This window comes from Ctenopharyngodon idella, chromosome 13, assembly GCF_019924925.1.
Source record: "Ctenopharyngodon idella isolate HZGC_01 chromosome 13, HZGC01, whole genome shotgun sequence".
Classification (NCBI taxonomy): Eukaryota; Metazoa; Chordata; class Actinopteri; order Cypriniformes; family Xenocyprididae; genus Ctenopharyngodon; species Ctenopharyngodon idella.
This window is the reverse complement of record NC_067232.1, coordinates 35,081,624-35,100,911: the sequence shown is the minus strand read 5'-3', so window position 1 is coordinate 35,100,911 and position 19,288 is coordinate 35,081,624. Positions and strand designations below refer to the sequence as shown.

At 36.3% G+C, this 19,288-nt stretch overlaps 1 protein-coding gene and 2 long non-coding RNA genes across 4 annotated transcripts in view; 1 reads left to right on the top strand and 2 right to left on the bottom strand.

Moving 5' to 3' along the window:
• meis1b (Meis homeobox 1 b) overlaps positions 1 to 4,769 on the bottom strand; it is a 66,802-nt gene extending 62,033 nt beyond the window's left edge. The window contains exons 1-5 of one of the 2 annotated variants that reach the window (XM_051917699.1): positions 4,148 to 4,769; positions 2,578 to 2,798; positions 1,398 to 1,539; positions 1,146 to 1,196; positions 628 to 678 (exon numbers count right to left, since the gene is read on the bottom strand). In XM_051917699.1, coding sequence (XP_051773659.1) covers positions 628 to 678; positions 1,146 to 1,196; positions 1,398 to 1,539; positions 2,578 to 2,798; positions 4,148 to 4,159 — 477 coding nt within the window. In that variant the 5' untranslated portion in view covers positions 4,160 to 4,769. The remainder of the gene's footprint in view (positions 1 to 627; positions 679 to 1,145; positions 1,197 to 1,397; positions 1,540 to 2,577; positions 2,799 to 4,147) is intronic. The other variant, XM_051917700.1, reaches the window with a different exon arrangement.
• Positions 4,770 to 4,946: 177 nt separating this feature from the next.
• On the top strand, positions 4,947 to 9,274 carry LOC127525276 (uncharacterized). The gene is made up of 2 exons (XR_007933300.1): positions 4,947 to 6,341; positions 7,373 to 9,274. It is a non-coding gene; the product is annotated as an uncharacterized LOC127525276 (long non-coding RNA).
• A 2,005-nt stretch (positions 9,275 to 11,279) lies between these two features.
• On the bottom strand, positions 11,280 to 18,991 carry LOC127525275 (uncharacterized). The gene is made up of 5 exons (XR_007933299.1): positions 18,716 to 18,991; positions 16,799 to 16,904; positions 16,607 to 16,686; positions 12,355 to 12,415; positions 11,280 to 12,262 (listed from the first exon to the last, which is right to left on the bottom strand). It is a non-coding gene; the product is annotated as an uncharacterized LOC127525275 (long non-coding RNA).
• Between the last annotated feature and the right edge of the window lie 297 nt (positions 18,992 to 19,288).

The following is a 19,288-nucleotide window of genomic DNA, read 5'->3' as shown; positions in this document are numbered from 1 at the left end:
TGTTTAATTTCGTCTAGTTATTTCATTACCACCTCTTTACAAGGGAATAATATGGCGGATGACATTCAGTGGCGATGGGAGAATTCTTCATTTATGGCTGAATGCTCAAACTATCGCTTTGCCGCGTTATCTCAGCACACATAACCCTAGAGGCTCGTGCAAATATCTGGAGACTCGGAGCCAATGGTTATTATGTGTATCCAATACTGTAAAGCTATATGGTTTGGCGATAAATCACTTGATAGGCCCACTCTAGTCGTGGAAACAGGTGTTGATAAAATTCCTCCTAAGTGTATTGCTGATAACAGAGAAGCGCGCCAAACGTGCCATCAACATGGTCGACGTTATTCCGGCAATAACGATAGTCGACATCTTATAGGTAATAAATTAACACAACACCGCTCACAACTACGTTAGGTGGCACAACAAGCAGAGAAACATTGAAATTACTGCTATGAAATATCTGTGGCCGTGGAAGCAGGTTGCATTGTAATTAAACTCGGAGGAGAAATAGGCAGCGTGATTGATTTTGACACTAATTACAACAGACCAGGAAAAATACATTTATGCAGATGAGGCCCATAGGTTTGAGGAGAGGACCGGCCAGTTGGGGTAAACTTTGATTACCTTTTCGAGCTCCAAAAGATGAAACCGTAAAACTTGAATGGCTTGTATCATCTGGGGGAAATGAACAAATGAAGAAAAAAAGGGGGGTTCACTTTAAAGGTGACGAAATCAACAGGCCCAGGACAATTACAAACAATACTTTCCCAATTAAGTGATTTATGACATTTAGGATAATTTAGGACTTGAGATCACTATCTAGGCAATGCATTGCAATTAAGTCAGATTATACTTAATTTATGAATAAATTATCACTTTAATCCATGCTTTAATGAGAGTGATATGTGTCAACATAAGAGTTAATGCTAAGCAATAAATTGTATTAAAAAAATTCCAACCTTACCAAAAAGGAAAAAAATAAAATAAAATAAAAACCAAAACGGCACTTATCCATAACAATAAGCAATGCTATCAAGAAATCAACAAAACAACACTTTCTGAATATTTTACAAAAGTTTAAAATTAAAACTCTTGCAGGCAAATACAAAATAATAATAATAAAAATAATAATTTGCACTCACCAAATTATCCAGCTCAGGATTTGATGAAAATAGCGGCTTTTCTGCTCGAATCTGAGACGATATGCATGTAAATCATTTAAAATTGTGAGAAAAAATTACGTTCATTTTTTTTTAACGCAAATTAAATTTAAATGCATGTGTTTATTTGTGATATAAAGTATTATGACAGTATGGCATAAAGTTACAGACGGTACATTAAAACTACACATTAAAATATGCAAAAACTTCCAGCGCAATAAAACAGTTTCTGACCTGTTTTGCAAACACTGCTATATCTTCATTGAAAGACTCTGATGAACACACATCGCCCCCAGCCACACCGGGCTCTCTAGGTGTGCAAGTGGCTAATTCACATTTCTCAAAAATCAGTGCTAGAAGTGGGAACAGAGGGTGCCTGGAATAAAAACACAGAGGTCATTGCGGGGGAAGCTCTGAATTAGCACATAACACTTCACAACTCCCTCTCATTCTATAAGAACGCATTCTAACAATCTAAGTTTTATTTGAGAAGTTTATATTTTTACTTTTTAAATTATGTCAGCAAACAAAACTACTAGCGTACAACTGCGCCACGATAATATAAAGAAATGTTGATTATTTTCCCGTGACTTGCATTATAACGAGCTTGTTAGTTGTGCTTAAGTGTCAAATCGCATGTAAATTGGATTCCTGAACGTATTGTCAAAGACAACAGTCAATATAAACAGTGGAGTACAAAGTTAGAGCACCTAAAATGCCCACGCTGAGTCTAGGCCATGCATGCAATTTAACCATGGTTCAAATAGTGGGCCTATATCTTGAGTAATGTATCTAATCCATAATGAATGAGAGGAAGTTCTATAGCTTGTTACAACATTTATATACTGTGACGAGAACTCTTATACTCAAGCAGCTTTTGTATGCTAGGCGCATTAGGAGTTAGTACTCCGCACAACCAGATATATTTGCACATATTATTACCATAACATGTGGGGGGAAAATCCTTTATGGCTTTCTAAGAGTGTTCATCGTAATTTTCATGAGAATCATTTCTGTGCGCATCTGTGCAAATATGTATTTTACAAATAAATAAGTAGGCCTGATGTTAACAATTAAAAAGTTCTAGCTGAAATAGCATATAACATAAACATCGATGTTTTAGGCGCAACGATTTTTTAAATGCAATATTTATCGACATAAATATTGAAGTTTAAAACTAAATATTAGTAAACAAATAAAAAAGATCTGTCACAAAAAATATTTTTGTAAAGAATGAACTAATCCAAAAGTAATGGAGAAACTTTTAGGAAAGAAGAAAAAAAAAAAAACCTTAAAGACAAAAACTAAACATTCATGGCGCCTCAAGTTCTCAATACAGAAACTATTACGGGTCAAATAATGTGCTATGGACAAACTTCATCATAAAATACATGTCTTGGCTATCTACACGTACCCGTAAATGGCGTCTTTATCTCTTTTTAGAGCGTCATTGACGGATGAGCCCATGCTGGGCGGCATGGCGTTGGTGTGGGCTGTGTGCGGGTACTGGTGGGAGTGGAGCTGGGGCCCGTGATTCAGGTGAACAGCCTGCATGGATCTGGCAGCGTGCGGGTCCCCGTACATCGTGCTCGGGATTCCTACTCCGTCCATCCCATAGTGGGGTATATCTTCGTACTGCACACACACGAAGGGCAACATTCCCATGTTGTCACTTTTATCTCTTACAGAATGCATAAATAGAGAGAGAAAAATCTGCACTAAAAGAAAATATAAATGCCAGCTACATCGGATGTTCTCGGATTTAAAAAAAAATAAAATAAAAAAAATAAAAAATAATATATATATATATATGGCTTTTGCGAAATGAAAACACTTTGTTTTAGTATTACAAAGTAATTAAATACATCAACTGTACATCCTATCTCGTGCTTCTAAGACTATACGCAAAAAAAAAGCAATTTATTGCAAAAACTATCATGTGCTTTTAAATAAACAGACTTAGAATTCAGCGTCGGTCACATGAAGTACTGAGCTACAGCTTTATCGAGATCATCACAAAAATATCACACGACTGTGCCACTTTTTATGTGCATTTTTATTTTCACAAGTGCAACTCGAGTAACAGGTCATGTAATTAGCATGTAATAACTGTTGTTGATTATATTGTTGTCAAACTAAATTCATTATATGCTAGTTCAAATATTAACATTTGTAGCACTATTAAGATTAGTCTGATTAAATACAAATTTACATTGTCAATTCGTGCCTACCAGTTAAAATGAATATCTGGTTAGTTTATTTAAAATAATCAATTCATCGTAATTATTATAAGTTTCATGATATAGTAATATGAGAAAGTGTGATGATGAGAACATGACACATTTAAATCTACAGAGGTGTAAGAAAGACAGCAGGGTGCTGTTGTAGTTCCACCGTCAAAAGCAAAAGGTCGGAGGGTTGCGATCAAATCTACTTTGTGATTGTTTACATTTGATTACAAATGCAAAGAAAAAGTGGCCAACCAGTAGATGTCAACTTGACAAGTTCAAGCGCACAAATGTTTCATTGTAATGCTATTTGAAAGTGACTGTTATTATATAGAAGATAGAAATAATACAGCTCGGCTGATTAATATTCCTGCACAGTGTATTAGCATAACATGTATTATAATAAGGTTTACTTATGAAAGTTGAACTATTCTAATAGTTTAAAAGCTTTAAATAATTTGGCCTTTTGAAAAGATACTTAAACAAGCGCAGTACGTGTAGTAAAAGTATGGTTTAAAAATTAGGAATTGCTCGCTGTCAAACGTAATTGGACAGTATACTATTTTTTTCCTAAATAGTGTCCCAAAAGAGACATGCACGCAAGTGAGCGATGTAAAGTTGGATGTAAAAAAAAAAAAAAAAAACTGGCAGGCAAAAGAAGAGAAAGTTTGACTGCGAGACTGTCATCGGCCACGTTTCAGTATTTCCAACTGCATTCAACAATACGGAGTCGAAGAAACTTTTCGGGATACGTACCCTCTGCGCCATCGCCCTCCACACTCCCTCGTCTTCCTTTAATGAAAAATATATCCCCTATGTGGCCAGGGTGAATAGGAAATAAACACGCAAATTCCAAACGTGGGATATGTTTTCCCCAAAAAATCCAAGCGCCTCTTTCAAGCGAGCGATGAAGCCAGTCCTTCACCGCAAGTTCAGCCAGAAGCGTTCGGCGGTAAGTCCCCTTCGCGTTCTTTCCCCTGGACAGCGACAAGGACCGAGCAAAATCTTCTTTTCCAAAGCAGTATGAAAATAGCCCCTCAAACAAAACTAGCGCATCTCATGGCTTTTTGCCACTCCGGCTGTCAATCAATCAAACGCGAGCTTGTCAAAGTGCTGAATGAATGATGATCCTCCGCGCGCTTCCACTGGTTAGCACCCCTAACGAGAATACTACTCAAATGCACAAAAATGAAGCTCTCTCTCGTTTCTTTGATCACTCTCGGCTCCTGAGTTGATTTTTTATGCAATAGCTTCTAAATGAGATCAAGAGGAGGTGGGCTGATAATTCTGGCTTAGTTTTTCTTAAAGGAGCCACGATCGATGCTGCGAGCTGCCTTTCCCCGTTTGTGTACAATGAGTGTGTGTTGAACGCGGCTCAGCAGCTGAATCTGGACCAGACTGCTGAAACCCGGAAGTAGTGGTGGCCATAACAGGTCGCGTCTTGCACAATGCGATGGGCCACATCAAGTCCCTGCCAAAGCAGGGGGGTGAAATGTGTGGGACGCAGAAAAAAAGCGCAGACCACTACCACGACTCGACATGAGCCGAGGTGTAACACGCAGAGAGACCGCGTTGTGCTTTTGGTTGACGGCGCTGCGTTCATAATGCACGCCAAGAAGTACAATAAGTAAAAACAATGTTTTAAATATGATTATTAGGGAAGCGTATACTCTTTCACATTAGGTCACACTCAAAACTGCTATTATCAGTTATGATTTTAGTATCCGAAAGGGAGAATGCTATAGTCGAGAAACTTGGACACCACGTTAAAGCAGCGTAATGAAGTTTACCCACGCGTTGTGTACTATTACGCGGAAGCTATATAGAATGTACTGCATTAAAAATACGAAATATCATTTTTTCCCCCCGAACCATATGCCTGTTTACTTTATATTTCACACAAACATCATTATTCAGAAACAGCATATGCTGCACTTCAGCAGTGTTGTGTGCGCTCTGAGCCAAAACACCCCCGCCATTTGTGAATGGGCTCATCCACTTACTGTAGGATCTTAGGAGTTTGGTGCAGTGTCCAATGAAAGCGTGCTACAGCGAATCAAGTCGTCTATTGGTGCAAAGAATGATCAATCATTAATTTATCGCTCGATATGCTTCCATAAATGAAGAAAGGGTGGAATGAAAATACTGTAATCTGGAGGGAAAATGTAGTCTTCGTATATTCTGTTTTGTTCTAATGCTCTCTCTCTCTCTCCCACATAGTCTCCTTCTCTCTCTCCCACTTAAACACACATAATACTCACGGAGATCTTTATTTTTAATATCTGAATGTTAATGTTTGTTTTATTTTTTACTTATGTCATTTGCAATAAGTCTTTCGTTCCATATTTTGTCTATTCCTATATCATTCAAAGTTGTGGACAGAACTTTTAACAGGCATTCCAGTAGTAGTTTCAGTGTCAGTCTGTACAGTGATGTACAAGATTAAACAATTTGGAGAGGAGCTTTGTGTTCTGGTCAATTTAAAATCCATCTCCCCAAATAAAGAAATCTCTTTGTTATTATAAATAATACATCCTCCATAAAATGCTCAAGTGAAGGCTTTAAACACACACTGACTGGTGTAGGCTGAAGTGCACCATTGTGGGCAATACAACTGACCCGGTGACAAGGTGTATGAAGTTTGTCTGAGGAGCATCTGTCATCGATCAGAAGCGATTAATGCAAGGAACAGTGTCTTATCAGCTGCCACGAGCATCACACAATCCTCGCTTCCCGCAGAAGAGCAGCGGTAGGATCCGCCGCGCGCATTTACAGGCATGAAATTACTATCAAATCCCCAAAGCGCTCGGCAAACGAAGGGTGCGCGCCGCGCGGGTGAGGGATCGGATGTGGACTTAAACACAAATGAAAGGAGGATTCGTGAAGCAAATGTAACAGATATATGACTAACCCAACGCCGTACAACAGATAAACACGCACGCGTTTATTGGTAAGTGCCCTATATTGTCTTTTTCAAGGACAATAAAGTTTTAGTTTATCTAAAATATTGTTAGTTCAAAAAATGTCTTATAATTTAAGTTAAGCTTGTACAATAGATGTAACACATATTATAATTTATATATACCTGGAGTTAACTCGTTTGTTTTATTGATGTTTATAATCTTAACATTAGTTTTTGTGTCTGTCTCAATTATGTGAGAACCAAACGGGATGACATTAAGGCTGTACTTACCCAAACGCTTAACTGCTGTCACAGAACCAGAATAGCATTATAAAGTAATTAAGTTCCTTCAATTAGCATCTATAAAAGGACGCAATAGAGCACAATGAGTGCATGGACTTTCACTGTTTAGGTTGCCTTTTAGTGAGGGTCAGCAGATTGCAGCACGCATCACTGAGTTAATGCCATCATTTCAGATAATTTGGGCTTAGACAGAGATGTGAAACGTTCGACGTAAAATGTTTAAAAATAAGTCCGACTATTTGCCGAGTAAACTAAACAGATATTATCACATGGAAAAGATGGAGCATATCTGCACAACATTTGTACAACTACGCAATAGGGTCGAGTGTGTTTCAAAGTATTCATTTATGCTTAATTTAGGTTTAATTTAATTTAGAGTGTTTTATTTACAATGTAGTTACTATAGTAATAACTATAAATAATGCAATTAACCCTAAGCCAAACCCTAACCCTACAGTAAGTACATGTAGTTAATTAATATTACTCAGAATTTAAATGTATAATTACACTTTAACAAGGACACCTTAAAATAAAGTAACCAAAATTATTTATATAATTAGGAGCACGTGTACCAAATATATTAAGGTAGAGTATAAAGTAGATATATCTAACTTTAAAACAAGGGGCTTTTAAACAATTCGGACATATTTGAAAACAAGAACGCATGGAACGCATGAAGTCAAGTGGATGTTTATTACAAAAAAAAAAAAAAAAAAAAAAAATGTTCCCGTTCTCCCTCAATATTTGTTATTCATTTGAATCTTTCTCTCCCTAAGTCGCTATTGAAAGCAACATGCCGCTGTGGTTCAGAAGTCAAACGGAGGTCATCCTTTATATCCCCCCGCAGCGATCAGCGACCAGGGGCCAGTCAGCAGTGAACCCTGCCTTCTCCACTACTGACAACTGCCTGAAAGTTACAAGACTATCGGGAATGGGTAAGACGCACTGGTATAAAACAGCAGGCTACTAACTTTCTTTTTTTAATCTTTCCACTGCATGTGTGTTTCATGTGCTTGTCAAATGTGAAGTGTGTGAATATTCAAATAATCGTTTAGCTACTCTATGCGTTTCTCTGCGCACAACGGAGACGTGTTAGACAATTACTAGCTAATAAAATAATAAGAGAAACATTATTTACTAATCGTGGGGAAAATAAAATTACATGGTAAGGCTATATATGACGACGAAACTGTAAAACTAAACAAAAACTTTGATTCATGCGTTTTCCAGGCTACGTGAATGAATCAAATACGTACACTGAGTCTAGGAATTTAGGTATAATTAATCGGAGGGGGTAAACAATGGATAAAATAATTTTTACACTACAGGTGTAGTTAAAATGACTGGATAGAGGCTATTTACGTACGTTTTATTAGTTGGAAACATTTGAAATGAAAGCGGTATTTTGGCAATAAGCATATTTCGTGTTTATTTATAGGCCTAATTAAACATAGAAATCAGTGTTTTGACTTTATTTCGCTTTGTGATTTTATTTTACTTTGTTGTTTTATTTTGCTTGATCTTATTTTATTTTCAAAACATTCTTAATTCTAAGAAACGTACTGCAGGTCAATTGGATTTGCAGTAATGTAAACTACTACACAAGATCCTAAAGAAAAACATATTTTTCATTTGCAAAGGCTTGCAGTGACCTGTATGCTTGATCATGTGCGCCTTCTACTGGAAACATGAAGAATTTTCTTTCTTTGTTTCTTAATGAGAGACGCAATGACTTTTTTGACACTCACAAAAACAGACGGATTGCCGTCAATAATATCGCTTTACTCTTAGATAATTGTTAAAATACTAATTCTTAGTTTATTAATGATGATAATAATCGATTGTGACAATTTAGGAGACTGCATATGTATTAATGACTATTTAAAACTTGACAAAGTGTTTGTTTGAAGACGGATCATTGTGACAGATCCGTCAAAGGTTCAAAATCTGGTAACTTACTATTAATTCAGATTACGCTTAATCGTTATTATTTCATCTTTATTCCTCCATTAGCTACTAAAAATCTGTATTGTTTATCATAAAGTAGATACTTATGTAGTCATTTGGATACTTTTTGTTAAAAGCAATGCTAATGACAAATCATCAGAAAATGTCTCACTTCGCCTGTGTTCATATTAATTAGCTAAAAATTAATACAAATAAATGGCCCGTTGACTTCTTGAGGTTTTCGGCTGTAAATCTGTTTTCCGTAACTGGCAAACATCAATTAGTAATAAGTAAAACAAAAACAGTAATAGGCTATTAAAATTATAAATCTAAATAAATAAAAATGAATATGCAGATATGTATAATAGCTTTCGTCAACGCACGCTTGTGTCAAAATCAAAAATGAAAAACTAAACAAGTCAACAGCTCTTCACAAATTACACGACAGCGTTTACTTTTACCTTAAAGTTTTAAATATTATAATCAGTTTTATTCACTAGGGATTATCGTTGGATTTCACACTAAGAAAGGTGCATGGCGCATTTTTCAATAACATTAATAGATTGAAGACGCATAAAGAAAAGCACTTGTGAGATATCAGTGTGTTGTTACATTTATGAATTTTGTATCGTTGAATTGAATTGTGTTGTTGAAAATGATTAAACATGAAACTAACGTGAATTCACTGTAAATGTCTGAAAATGAGATTTCTATTAAAACAAAACACTGCACTTGAATTTGTGTTTTTATTGTGAACATCAAGTTTTGGATGATTTCTGAATATGTCAGCTCTCCCTGTTGACACAGTTGGGATCGGAAAATACCATGTCTGAGTCTCTGAGAGCGGGGTGTGCTCTATCCCACCCTTTCTCTTGGTCTATCAGCTATAAGTGCCAAAACATTTGTCACTTGAGTTATTATTTCAGGTGTGCTAATGGGCTCAGAGCCACGAGAGAGGAGGAGGAGAAGGTGAGGGAGAGAGAGGCAGGAGGAGGGGGTTTGATTAGTGTGATTTCATTTGACCGGAGCCCAGCCACAGGCTGGCAGAGCCCAGAGGTGAAAAGAGTAGGCCGCTGCCCTCAATGAGAGATAGCGAGAAGGGGAGAAAGAGAACGGGAGAGAACGACAGAGGGTTTGTGACGCCTAAGCCAATCACAAAGTGCAGGGATGAGTCTCACACCTCCGGAGGAGGCTGTGAATTGATCAGCACCTTTGAGAGAAAGAGAGAAGAGGAAAAAAAGGAGGGGTAGCGGCAAAAGAGTGCTTTTGCGGAGGACGTGTGAAGACCCATATATTCGTGCAAGGACACTGGGAGAGCCAGGCCTGGGCTCAGAGTACCAGCACACTCTAATGAGCTCTTCAGTGGCGCTCTGTCTGTACACACAGACGTCTTAATATTAAGACCATCCTTGAGTGCGCTTCATGTACATCGTCACATCCGCCTCTTTACATTCAGAAGTTATAGGGCACTTTTTTGGATGTACTGTACATTCCCACTAATGCCAACTAAGGTAATACATGAGCGTGGACTGTAACCTAAAATAAGTTCCTATTTGTCAATAATATTATCAACCCGAGGTTACACCAACACAAGGGTGGTCTGAGATAGAAATAGCTCTTACCGAGCATAGTTTTCTCCTCAGTGTTTATGTAATACATATTGAAACTATGTCAAATGGGCCCTTCCTTTTATAGCCAATAGTCTTTCTTCTGCATAGATGTAAACCATAACATGCTTCTTGATATTGCAAAGCAGGTTGTATTAGTAGATAGTAGTAGGTCCTCATTCTCATCTAGAAAGCATTTTATTGGACCAAAATCTGGACACACCCATGAGTGCATGATGAGTCATCAATATTTTTGGTGTTTTATTTTATTTATTTATTTATTTTTGCTAAATCGTACGTATTTTACGAGTTGCCAAATTCGTATGAATTCACACAAATTACCTACCCCTAACCCCGCCCCTAAACCTACCCATCACTGGGGTTTAGACAAATCATACAAATTCGTACAGATTAACCACCTCGTATAATACGTACGAATTGTTCATGAGATAGCATTGGAATACTAACAGGTTGATTGAGTATTAAGGGAAAGGACATTCCTCATCTGCAGAACATTTTACTTGACCAAAATTTGGACACGCCCATTAGTGCAAGATGAGTCATCAATATTTTTGGTCTGTTTTTATTTATTTTAATTATGTCTATCCACCAAATTAAGTACACTAGCATATAGATGATCTCAATGCTAACAGACATGGAATAAAGTCAGAGAACTCCAATTTTGGTAAAAAAAAATAAATAAATAAAATAATAGATTTAATATGAAAGGTATTACTATAATTTCATTGAATACTCACCCCGATCTTACAGCAATTCGTACATATTTTACGAGGTGGGTAATTCGTACAATCTCACTCATTAACCTCACTTGTACGAATTTGTACATTTTTTGCTAAATCGTACGTATTTTACAAGTTGCCAAATTCGTATGAATTCGCATGAATGACCTACCCCTAACTCCGCCCCTAAACCTACCCGTCACTGGGGTTTAGACAAATCGTATGAATTTGTACGAATTAGCCACATCGTAAAATACGTACAAATTGGTCGTGAGATAGTGTTGGAATAATACAACAAGGCTTACTGAGTATTAAGGGGAGGGACATTCCTCATCTGCAGAGCATTAAATTTGGACACGCCCATTAGTGCAAGATGAGTCATCAATGTGTTTGGTTTGTTTTTATTAATTTTTATTATGTCTATCTGCCAAATGAAGTTAAGTACACTAGCATATAGATGATCTCAATGCTAACAGACATGGAATAAATGCCAGACAACTCCAATACTGGTTTAAAAAAAAAAAAAAAAAAAAAAGATTTAATATAAAATGTATTACTTAAATTTCATACAATACTACAAGGCTGATTGAGTATTAAGGGGAGGGACATTCCTCATCGGCAGAGCATTTTATTTGACCAAAATTTGGACACGCCCATTAGTGCAAGATGAGTCATCAATATATATTTTTTTTGTTTGTGTTTATTTTTTTTTAAATTATGTCTATTTGCCAAGTTAATTCAAGTACACTAGCAAATAAATGATCTCAATGACAACAGGCATGGAATAAAAGCCATGAAAAAAAACCAATTTTGATTAAAAAAAAAATAAAAAAAAATAAAACAGATTTCGATATTACATTTACTACTACAATTTCATTTCAATGGTTAAACAAGTTTGATTGATGAGCTGGCTGAAAAAAAAAAGTTTTATTTTATTTTTTTTTTTATATAAGTGAAAAAGAAGACCTCACCTGTGGATCGACATGAGAAAAAAGATAGCCTTAAAGTCAACCACGCACTCAATCAAGCAAATATTTCTGGAGTTGGTCATTAGCTCTTTGAAGCACTCGAGTCCCCAGGCTAAACCTCATAGCGGTGCGGCGTAAAGGAGGTTGGTGAGCTTGCGTCCCTGGGGGCCACACTCTTGCCCTGGGGTAGGCCACAATGGCTGAGGCTTCTGACCCAAACACTCCACACTTTGATTGTAGACGCTCTCGATTAACAATAGACTGAATGGGCTCTGACGCTGTGGGTCTCGCCGAGTCCCTAATGGAAACTTAAACCAGAAAGAGAGAGAGAGAGAGGTGCTCCAAGGCGATACAGGCTGTATTCAGGCAAACATTAGCTCGAACATCGCTGGTCGTGTGCTGATCTGTAATCAGATTTACAGTTTATAAAAAATATCAACATAAATGTCAAAAATTGTGTAATGAAATGACATAGTTCAAAACAAAATGGGTTCACCAGAGAAGGAATTCTCACTCTCAAGGTGAGCCTCTTGTGCCACGGGAAAGTGGGACTGCGTCTGCGAACAAATGGTGTGGGAACAGGAGCGCTGAGCCGGGCCACAGGGAATGTGGTTTACACTGAGGTGCTGGCTGAGAGTGAAGTTTACACCACTGTCACATGCAGCACCCCTGTTAAATGAGTTTACAGCTCAATTCAACAAAAAAACAACATCAGATAAGGTGATAACTACAACATGGTAATGCCACAACACCCTTTAAACATATACAGGAAACTGACAGCTGAGAATTGATGTTATAGCAAGACCTTAAAGATTTACACCACCATTCAAAAGTTTGGAGTTGGTACGATTGTGAATGCTTTTGAAAGTCTCTGACGCTCAGAGGCTGCAATCAAAATTAAAAACTGTATTATTGTAAAAAATTATTACAATTTAAAAGAACTGTTTTCTATTTGAATATATTTTAAAATGTCATTTATTCCTGTGATCAAAGCTGAATTTTCAGCATCATTACTCCAGTTTTTAGTGTCACATGATCTAATGATTCTAATATGCTGATTTGCTGCTTAAGAAACATTTCTTCTTCTTCTTCATCTTATTATTATTATTATTATTATTATTATTATGTTGAAAACAGTTGTGCTGCTTAATATTTGGAGGAAACTGATACATTTTTTTTTTTTTTTTGCACTTTATTTTACAGTATGTGTACTTACAATGGACTTACCTAAGAAACTACTGGGTAATATAAGGTAACTACATGGGTTAAGGTTAGCTTTAGGGGAAGGTTCAGGGTTAGTACCTAGTTATTACCCAGTTATTGCAATTACTATAATAAGTACATAGTACACATGGGGAACAGGACTGTAAAATAAAGTGCTAACACTTTTTTCAGGATTCTTTGATGTATAGAAAGTTTAAAAGAACAGCATTTATTTGACATATAAATCTTTTGTAACATTATAAATGTCTTTACAGCCATTTTTGATCAATTTAACTGCTAAATAAAAAAATAAAAAAATCAAATGATAAAACACCACAGATTATGTACGCTATCAGTCAGAAGTGTAAACAAACTTGACTGAATATGTTTCTCATGATCTTAAAACATTTGAATCTAAATGCTTATGCTCCAATGCTTCAGATTGAGTTTGTAGACAAATATCAATTTGTGCCTAAACTAAAATTTTACTTTAAAAAATGATGACACTAAAATAATAATTAAAGACAAAAGAAATAAATGAGATGGATCAGAAAAGCAGTCAACAAGTGGACATGACCTCATGAAGTTGTAGAGAATGTCCAGCAGAGGCACTAGCAAATATAAGCTCAGATATAACATAGGTTTTATTATTTATTTATTTATCTATTGAGTATGTTATAATTCTGATACTTCCAATTGTGTTATTTCATAGTTTTGAATGAAGACTTTCCTAATACTCTAAAATGTGGAAAATAGTAATCAAACTTTTGACTGCCAGTGTATGTGATCTGACATGGCGTAAAGTAATCTGGAGAGAATGCTGGACCACTTTATGGGGGAATGGAAAACAAAACTCCAGTTCAGGTGCAGGCCACCGGTCCATGTACGACCGAATTTAATTATTGATTTTCTGAGAAAGTGGCATCAGTTACCTTAGTAGTTACCTTAGCCTGCCTTTTAAGCAGAATAAAAGGAAGGTCAGGGCATGTGGAGGTCATTCTGCTTTACTGGGGAACCGTCTCAGGTTGGGAGTAATTAGGGCTAACTTTGCCATTAGCAGTTACACACGTTTAATCTTTCAAAGTCACCATGAAATCAGAATCGGCAGTTCTTTTTTTCTTTTTCTTTTTTTAATGGAATATTGCAGTATGTATTAGAAATGATTTATCTCTGGACCTCATTATTTTTTTTTTTAATTCACGTGCCCTCATAATCTTTAATCAAAATAACTTCTCCCTCTTGTGACAAAATCTCTTCCCTTCTCTGATGATGTGTTTACTGGTGCGAGTGCGGGGCATCCTGTCACTCACATGACATCACAGCAATAGCAAACCACAACCATCCAATCAATTCCAGATGAACAAAATCAAGTCCCGCCCTATATTTTTACTTGTTCGAAAAGCCAATTCACTGGTATCGAGTCATGTCGGTTTTGGTTCTATCTAAACACTGCATCTTGATCTGTTGAACCAATAGCGTGAGTTTGAGGCGGGACTGTCATTTACACTTTATTTCTATGGTCGACTTTAGACATTGTAACAAAGGTAACTTTGCAACTACATGTCAACTAACTCTCATTAGAGTATTAGTAGACTGTAGTAGACTGTTGGGTTAGGGTTACACCATGTCCTAACCAGATGCGATGCGATAAGATTCCAGCGACAAACAATTTGTCTGTCCACACTAGAAGCGACACGACTATGAGAAGCGATAAAGTCAATCAAAAATCACAGCCAATCAGAAGACCGCGTGGGCGGGCTCTCTCGGCAAACTCCTAGCACTCACAACGAAATGGACAAGTACATAATCAAATTCATGAATATTATACCATTTTAACATTATTAAAAATACATACTGAATTACTGAAACAATCTTTGTCATACTTGTCTGTTCAAAATGAGTTGACAGTTTGAACGTTCTTGTTTCCTTTAATTTATTTTGAAGATCTGAGGTGAATTGTCCATTTTTGCTTTCAGTACGGCACACAAAATGAGATTCAAACTCACATTAGATGCTTTTACATTAAATAAAGCACATAAACAGTACCTGAGACTATCTTTGCCATACTTTGTGTTGTTGTTCCACCCACGACATCGCAGAAAAATAGAAATCGTTTCTAAAACAGAATCGTCACGTGTCGCCGTCAAAGGCTAGTAAGGACAAAAACTCTGATTAACATGGAAAAGATACCTTTTATTGCATGTTGCGGCGTCGCGTCTGGTTAGGACATTAGGGTTCAAGTTAGTAGAATAAGTTGACATGTAGTTGCAAAGTTAATTATAGTCAATAGAATGTCTGTTGGGGAGCATCAAAATGTTCGCAGATGTTAAATATACAGTCTACTAATACTCTAATAATAGTTGACATGTAGTTGCGAAGTTACTTACAGTTAGTAGAATGTCTAAAGTGGACCATTGAAATAAAGTGTTACCTGACTGTTAAAGATCAACCAAAGATGGAGGGAGTGTTCAGAAAGCCAGCTTGGAAACTGATTATTTTTTAAATGATTGAATTTGTCACCTGCTATTACATAAAAAAAATAAGAAATGATGTGTTTGCTGTACATCTATTCTACAAGCATAACTCAGATGTTAACTCATCAAAGACCTAAGATGTTCCTCTGACAGAAAATACATCTTCCGTTGTTTCATTTGCTGCTTCTTTCATCTAAACACCTGGCCGGGCGAATTACTTTGCGCTGGCGTCCTTGTGCCTTACTAATTGAACTGTAAACCCGTGTGCAGATCCATTCATTTTCCCCCATGGCTCCCAGCGGCTGATTTATCTCCACTGATGGCGGTGTGCATCAGCTAAAAGCAATCCTGTAAATCACAGGCCTCTCCCTCGCTGCTTTCATCACTTCATTAATTTAAGATATCATTACGGCCGCTGGTGACATAACTCTGAACAATGGTACACGCTTAAGATATTAATCTGCACGCTGCAACAAAGAGCCTCTCTGTCTCCGGCTGATTTAGCCACTGCTTATTTTACGCTGCTGATTTACATTGGGTCGGTAAGCCATGCTGATTTGGCTTCTGTCACTGAAAGATAACAAGCTGTCAGAGTTTTACACCTCTATAGTAATTGCGTGGCTTTACAAGAAGGTTGTTATGGGAGTGAGCTAGCCGTGTCCCTCATCAGTGACTTTGTTGACATATAGATGATACTTTTTTTATGAAATATTAAATTTTTTAGGTTAATACACATATCGTCTGTAAAAATTAACTGATGTGTCATTATATTTTAAGTTAAAGTTTTAGTAATTTTGTTGTATGATTGTATCATTTAATATATAGTTTTTTTTTTTATTTATTAGTTTTAGTTTATTTAGCTGTAATTATTTTAGTACTACAAGCTAAACTTAATAAAAATAAAAGAAAAATGTTGAGTTTTATATATTTTATTTCAGTTATTGGTTTTAGTTACTAATAATAACCCTGATTTTATAATTAAGTAAAATAAAATATAGACTCCATTATGTTCACCATTATTTCCCTATAGTGATGCCAGTTACAATGGCGTAGCCATAACCGCCAACTCACTGTGGCGAGAGCAGCCGTTGATCTTTACCATCGGAGACAGCGTTCATAAACACACCCCAGCAGTCTCTCAGAGTTTGAGCCTGTGACAACAAAAATACACATTTGAAGTCATTTTGAAATTTGGGGCTCCTACCAAAATAGCGGGGGGAGTTCAAAATCACAGGACGGAGCATAAACATTTTAGAGACTGACCCCTGACCCTTTGGTGTTGGCGTAATTCCTGGCGTGGGTGGGGGCCCTGGAGCCAGAGTGAGGGCCGTTTCTGTCTCCATGGGCAGGAGTTCCCAGACCAGCATCCCTGCAACACGAGATCCCTTGATAAAGACTCGTACCTGCATTTACGGCACAGTAAAACTACACTCTTGTTGTTCTGTCACTTTACAGCACCATAATTACCCTTGAACAACACATGGTTTTCATTTGTTTCTCCAGTGACAATAAAAGCAGAAAGACAGACACTAGGCTTTAGGCAGAAGATGGCTGTATGTACATAGTTATGTGCATGAATTATACAATACGAAACAACCTTACTGCTAGATAAACCTGATAATAAATGAGAATTCATGCTTACTGTTTACATGGAGGTTAGTGCAGAGCTGCGTTGCAAATGAATTTGCATTTATTTTTGTGTTGTTTTTTATTCTAAATCTGTCTCTTGAATGTAAATTTGCATGAATTAAGTGCGATCAAACCAAAAATTATTCAGCCATTTTTGATATTTTTTATATATTTTTACTAGTGGGTGCAGGACACTATAGTTCATTTATGTAAATGAGGATAGCAAAATAAAGTAAACTGTGACATATTATACCCAAACATTCTTCATACAGTGGACTACCAGTAAAATTGATTAAAATTTGGAACCAAAATTATTCAGACACTTTGACCTGACCATGTTTTGTTATCTGACATAATTAAGATTAATTTTTTTCAGACACAGTTTAACTCTGAGATCTTGTCATATTTGATTACCATTACTATAGTGAATAAACTGTATTAATGAATATAATATTCAAGGTGTCTGAAAAAATTTTGGTTTGACTGTATATATATATATATATATATATATATATATATATATATATATATATATATTCATTCCAGCAAAGATGCATTAAACTGTATTTTTAATACAGCCTTGGTGAAACTCTGACCAACACCAAACTTTTGAACAGTTTAAGATTTCTGTTGTACATATGAGAAACTTAAGATTAAAGTTTAAAAAAAAATAATTTTTGGTAACACTTTAGCTTAGGGTCCAATTCTCATTAACTAGTTAATGCTTGTTAACTAGCTTCTTAGCATACATATTGCTAGGATATTGGCTGTTTATTAGTACTTATAAAGCACATATTAATGCCTTATTCTGCATGACCATATTCTACATCCCCTAATATCCAATACCTAAACTTAACTACCTTACTAACTATTAATAAGCAGTAATTAGAAGTTTATTGAGGCAAAAGTCGTAGTTAATAGTTCGTTAATAGTAAGAATTGGACCCTAATCTAAAGTTTGACAGAAGTTTTGTTTGCCTTTGTTTGCTAAACTAACAGCAATGATCTCATTGTAATAACTGCACACCAAAATACTATCAGTCTTCTTTCTTGCATTTATTTCCATATTGAGTTTTAATTGGTCTTTTCTTTCTTGCATCTTTCTACACTCTAAAAAAATGCTGGGTTGTTTCAACTCAAATTTGGGTCAAATATGGACAAACCCAGCCGTTGGGTTAAATAGTTAAATAAAAATTTTAACCCAGTGGTTTGGTTTGTCCATATTTGACCCAAATTCGGGTTGAAATAACCCAGCATTTTTTTTTTTTTTTTTTAGAATGTTCACATCGATAGGTGCCTTTACACTGCAAAGAAGGCACAAATGAGTGTTGAAAATGTGCTTAACTGTCATGACAACAAAAGCAAAATAATAATAATAATAATAATAATGGTCCTAATAATATTTATTTTGTTTGATATTGGCATGAAATATGACCCAGACATATTCATGACAAGTTTCTTGCCAGGACATTTTTAAAAACTTGGCTCTCACAAGCATGACAAAAGACAAAACAAGTGTAAACATATAGAGATCAAGAAGTTCTTCACTTACCAGTCAATCGAGTATCTGCTTGGGTTACTTCCTTATCATTCATTTTTATTGCTTCAGCTCTTGATAAGAAACACATAAACCAGCAGGCTACCTTAACATGTTTACAAAGTTTTGCCTGAGCCTAATTAAGCCACATTTAGTCAAGTAGGGTGGGTAACTGCCAAAAGCACTCCAGTTCACCAGAGCAGACCCAACTCTCTCTGCAACAGCCTGGCTAACAAGCCCCAGAAAGACACTATGTAAACACTTTCCTCCAGTGCTCTCCAGAATCAAATGGTTTGAACTATTTGAGCAATGCTCTCTTAACAGTTTAATACGCCAGACAACTATGCCTGAACAGTGTGTTTAGGAACAGCTGTCCTCAAACAGAACTGGGGGAAAATCCACGCTGGCAGATGTCATGTTGCTATAAAGCATGCTGCAAAACAAGGATGTAACCACATATTCAAGTTTAGACGGGAGGGAATGTTCAAGTCTAAGAATTTGTCATTGAAAAGCACATGTTGATTAAGTGACGATCTGAATATCAGGGAGGAACATGTCCTGTCTCAATGTCTCAATGGGGATTTCCAT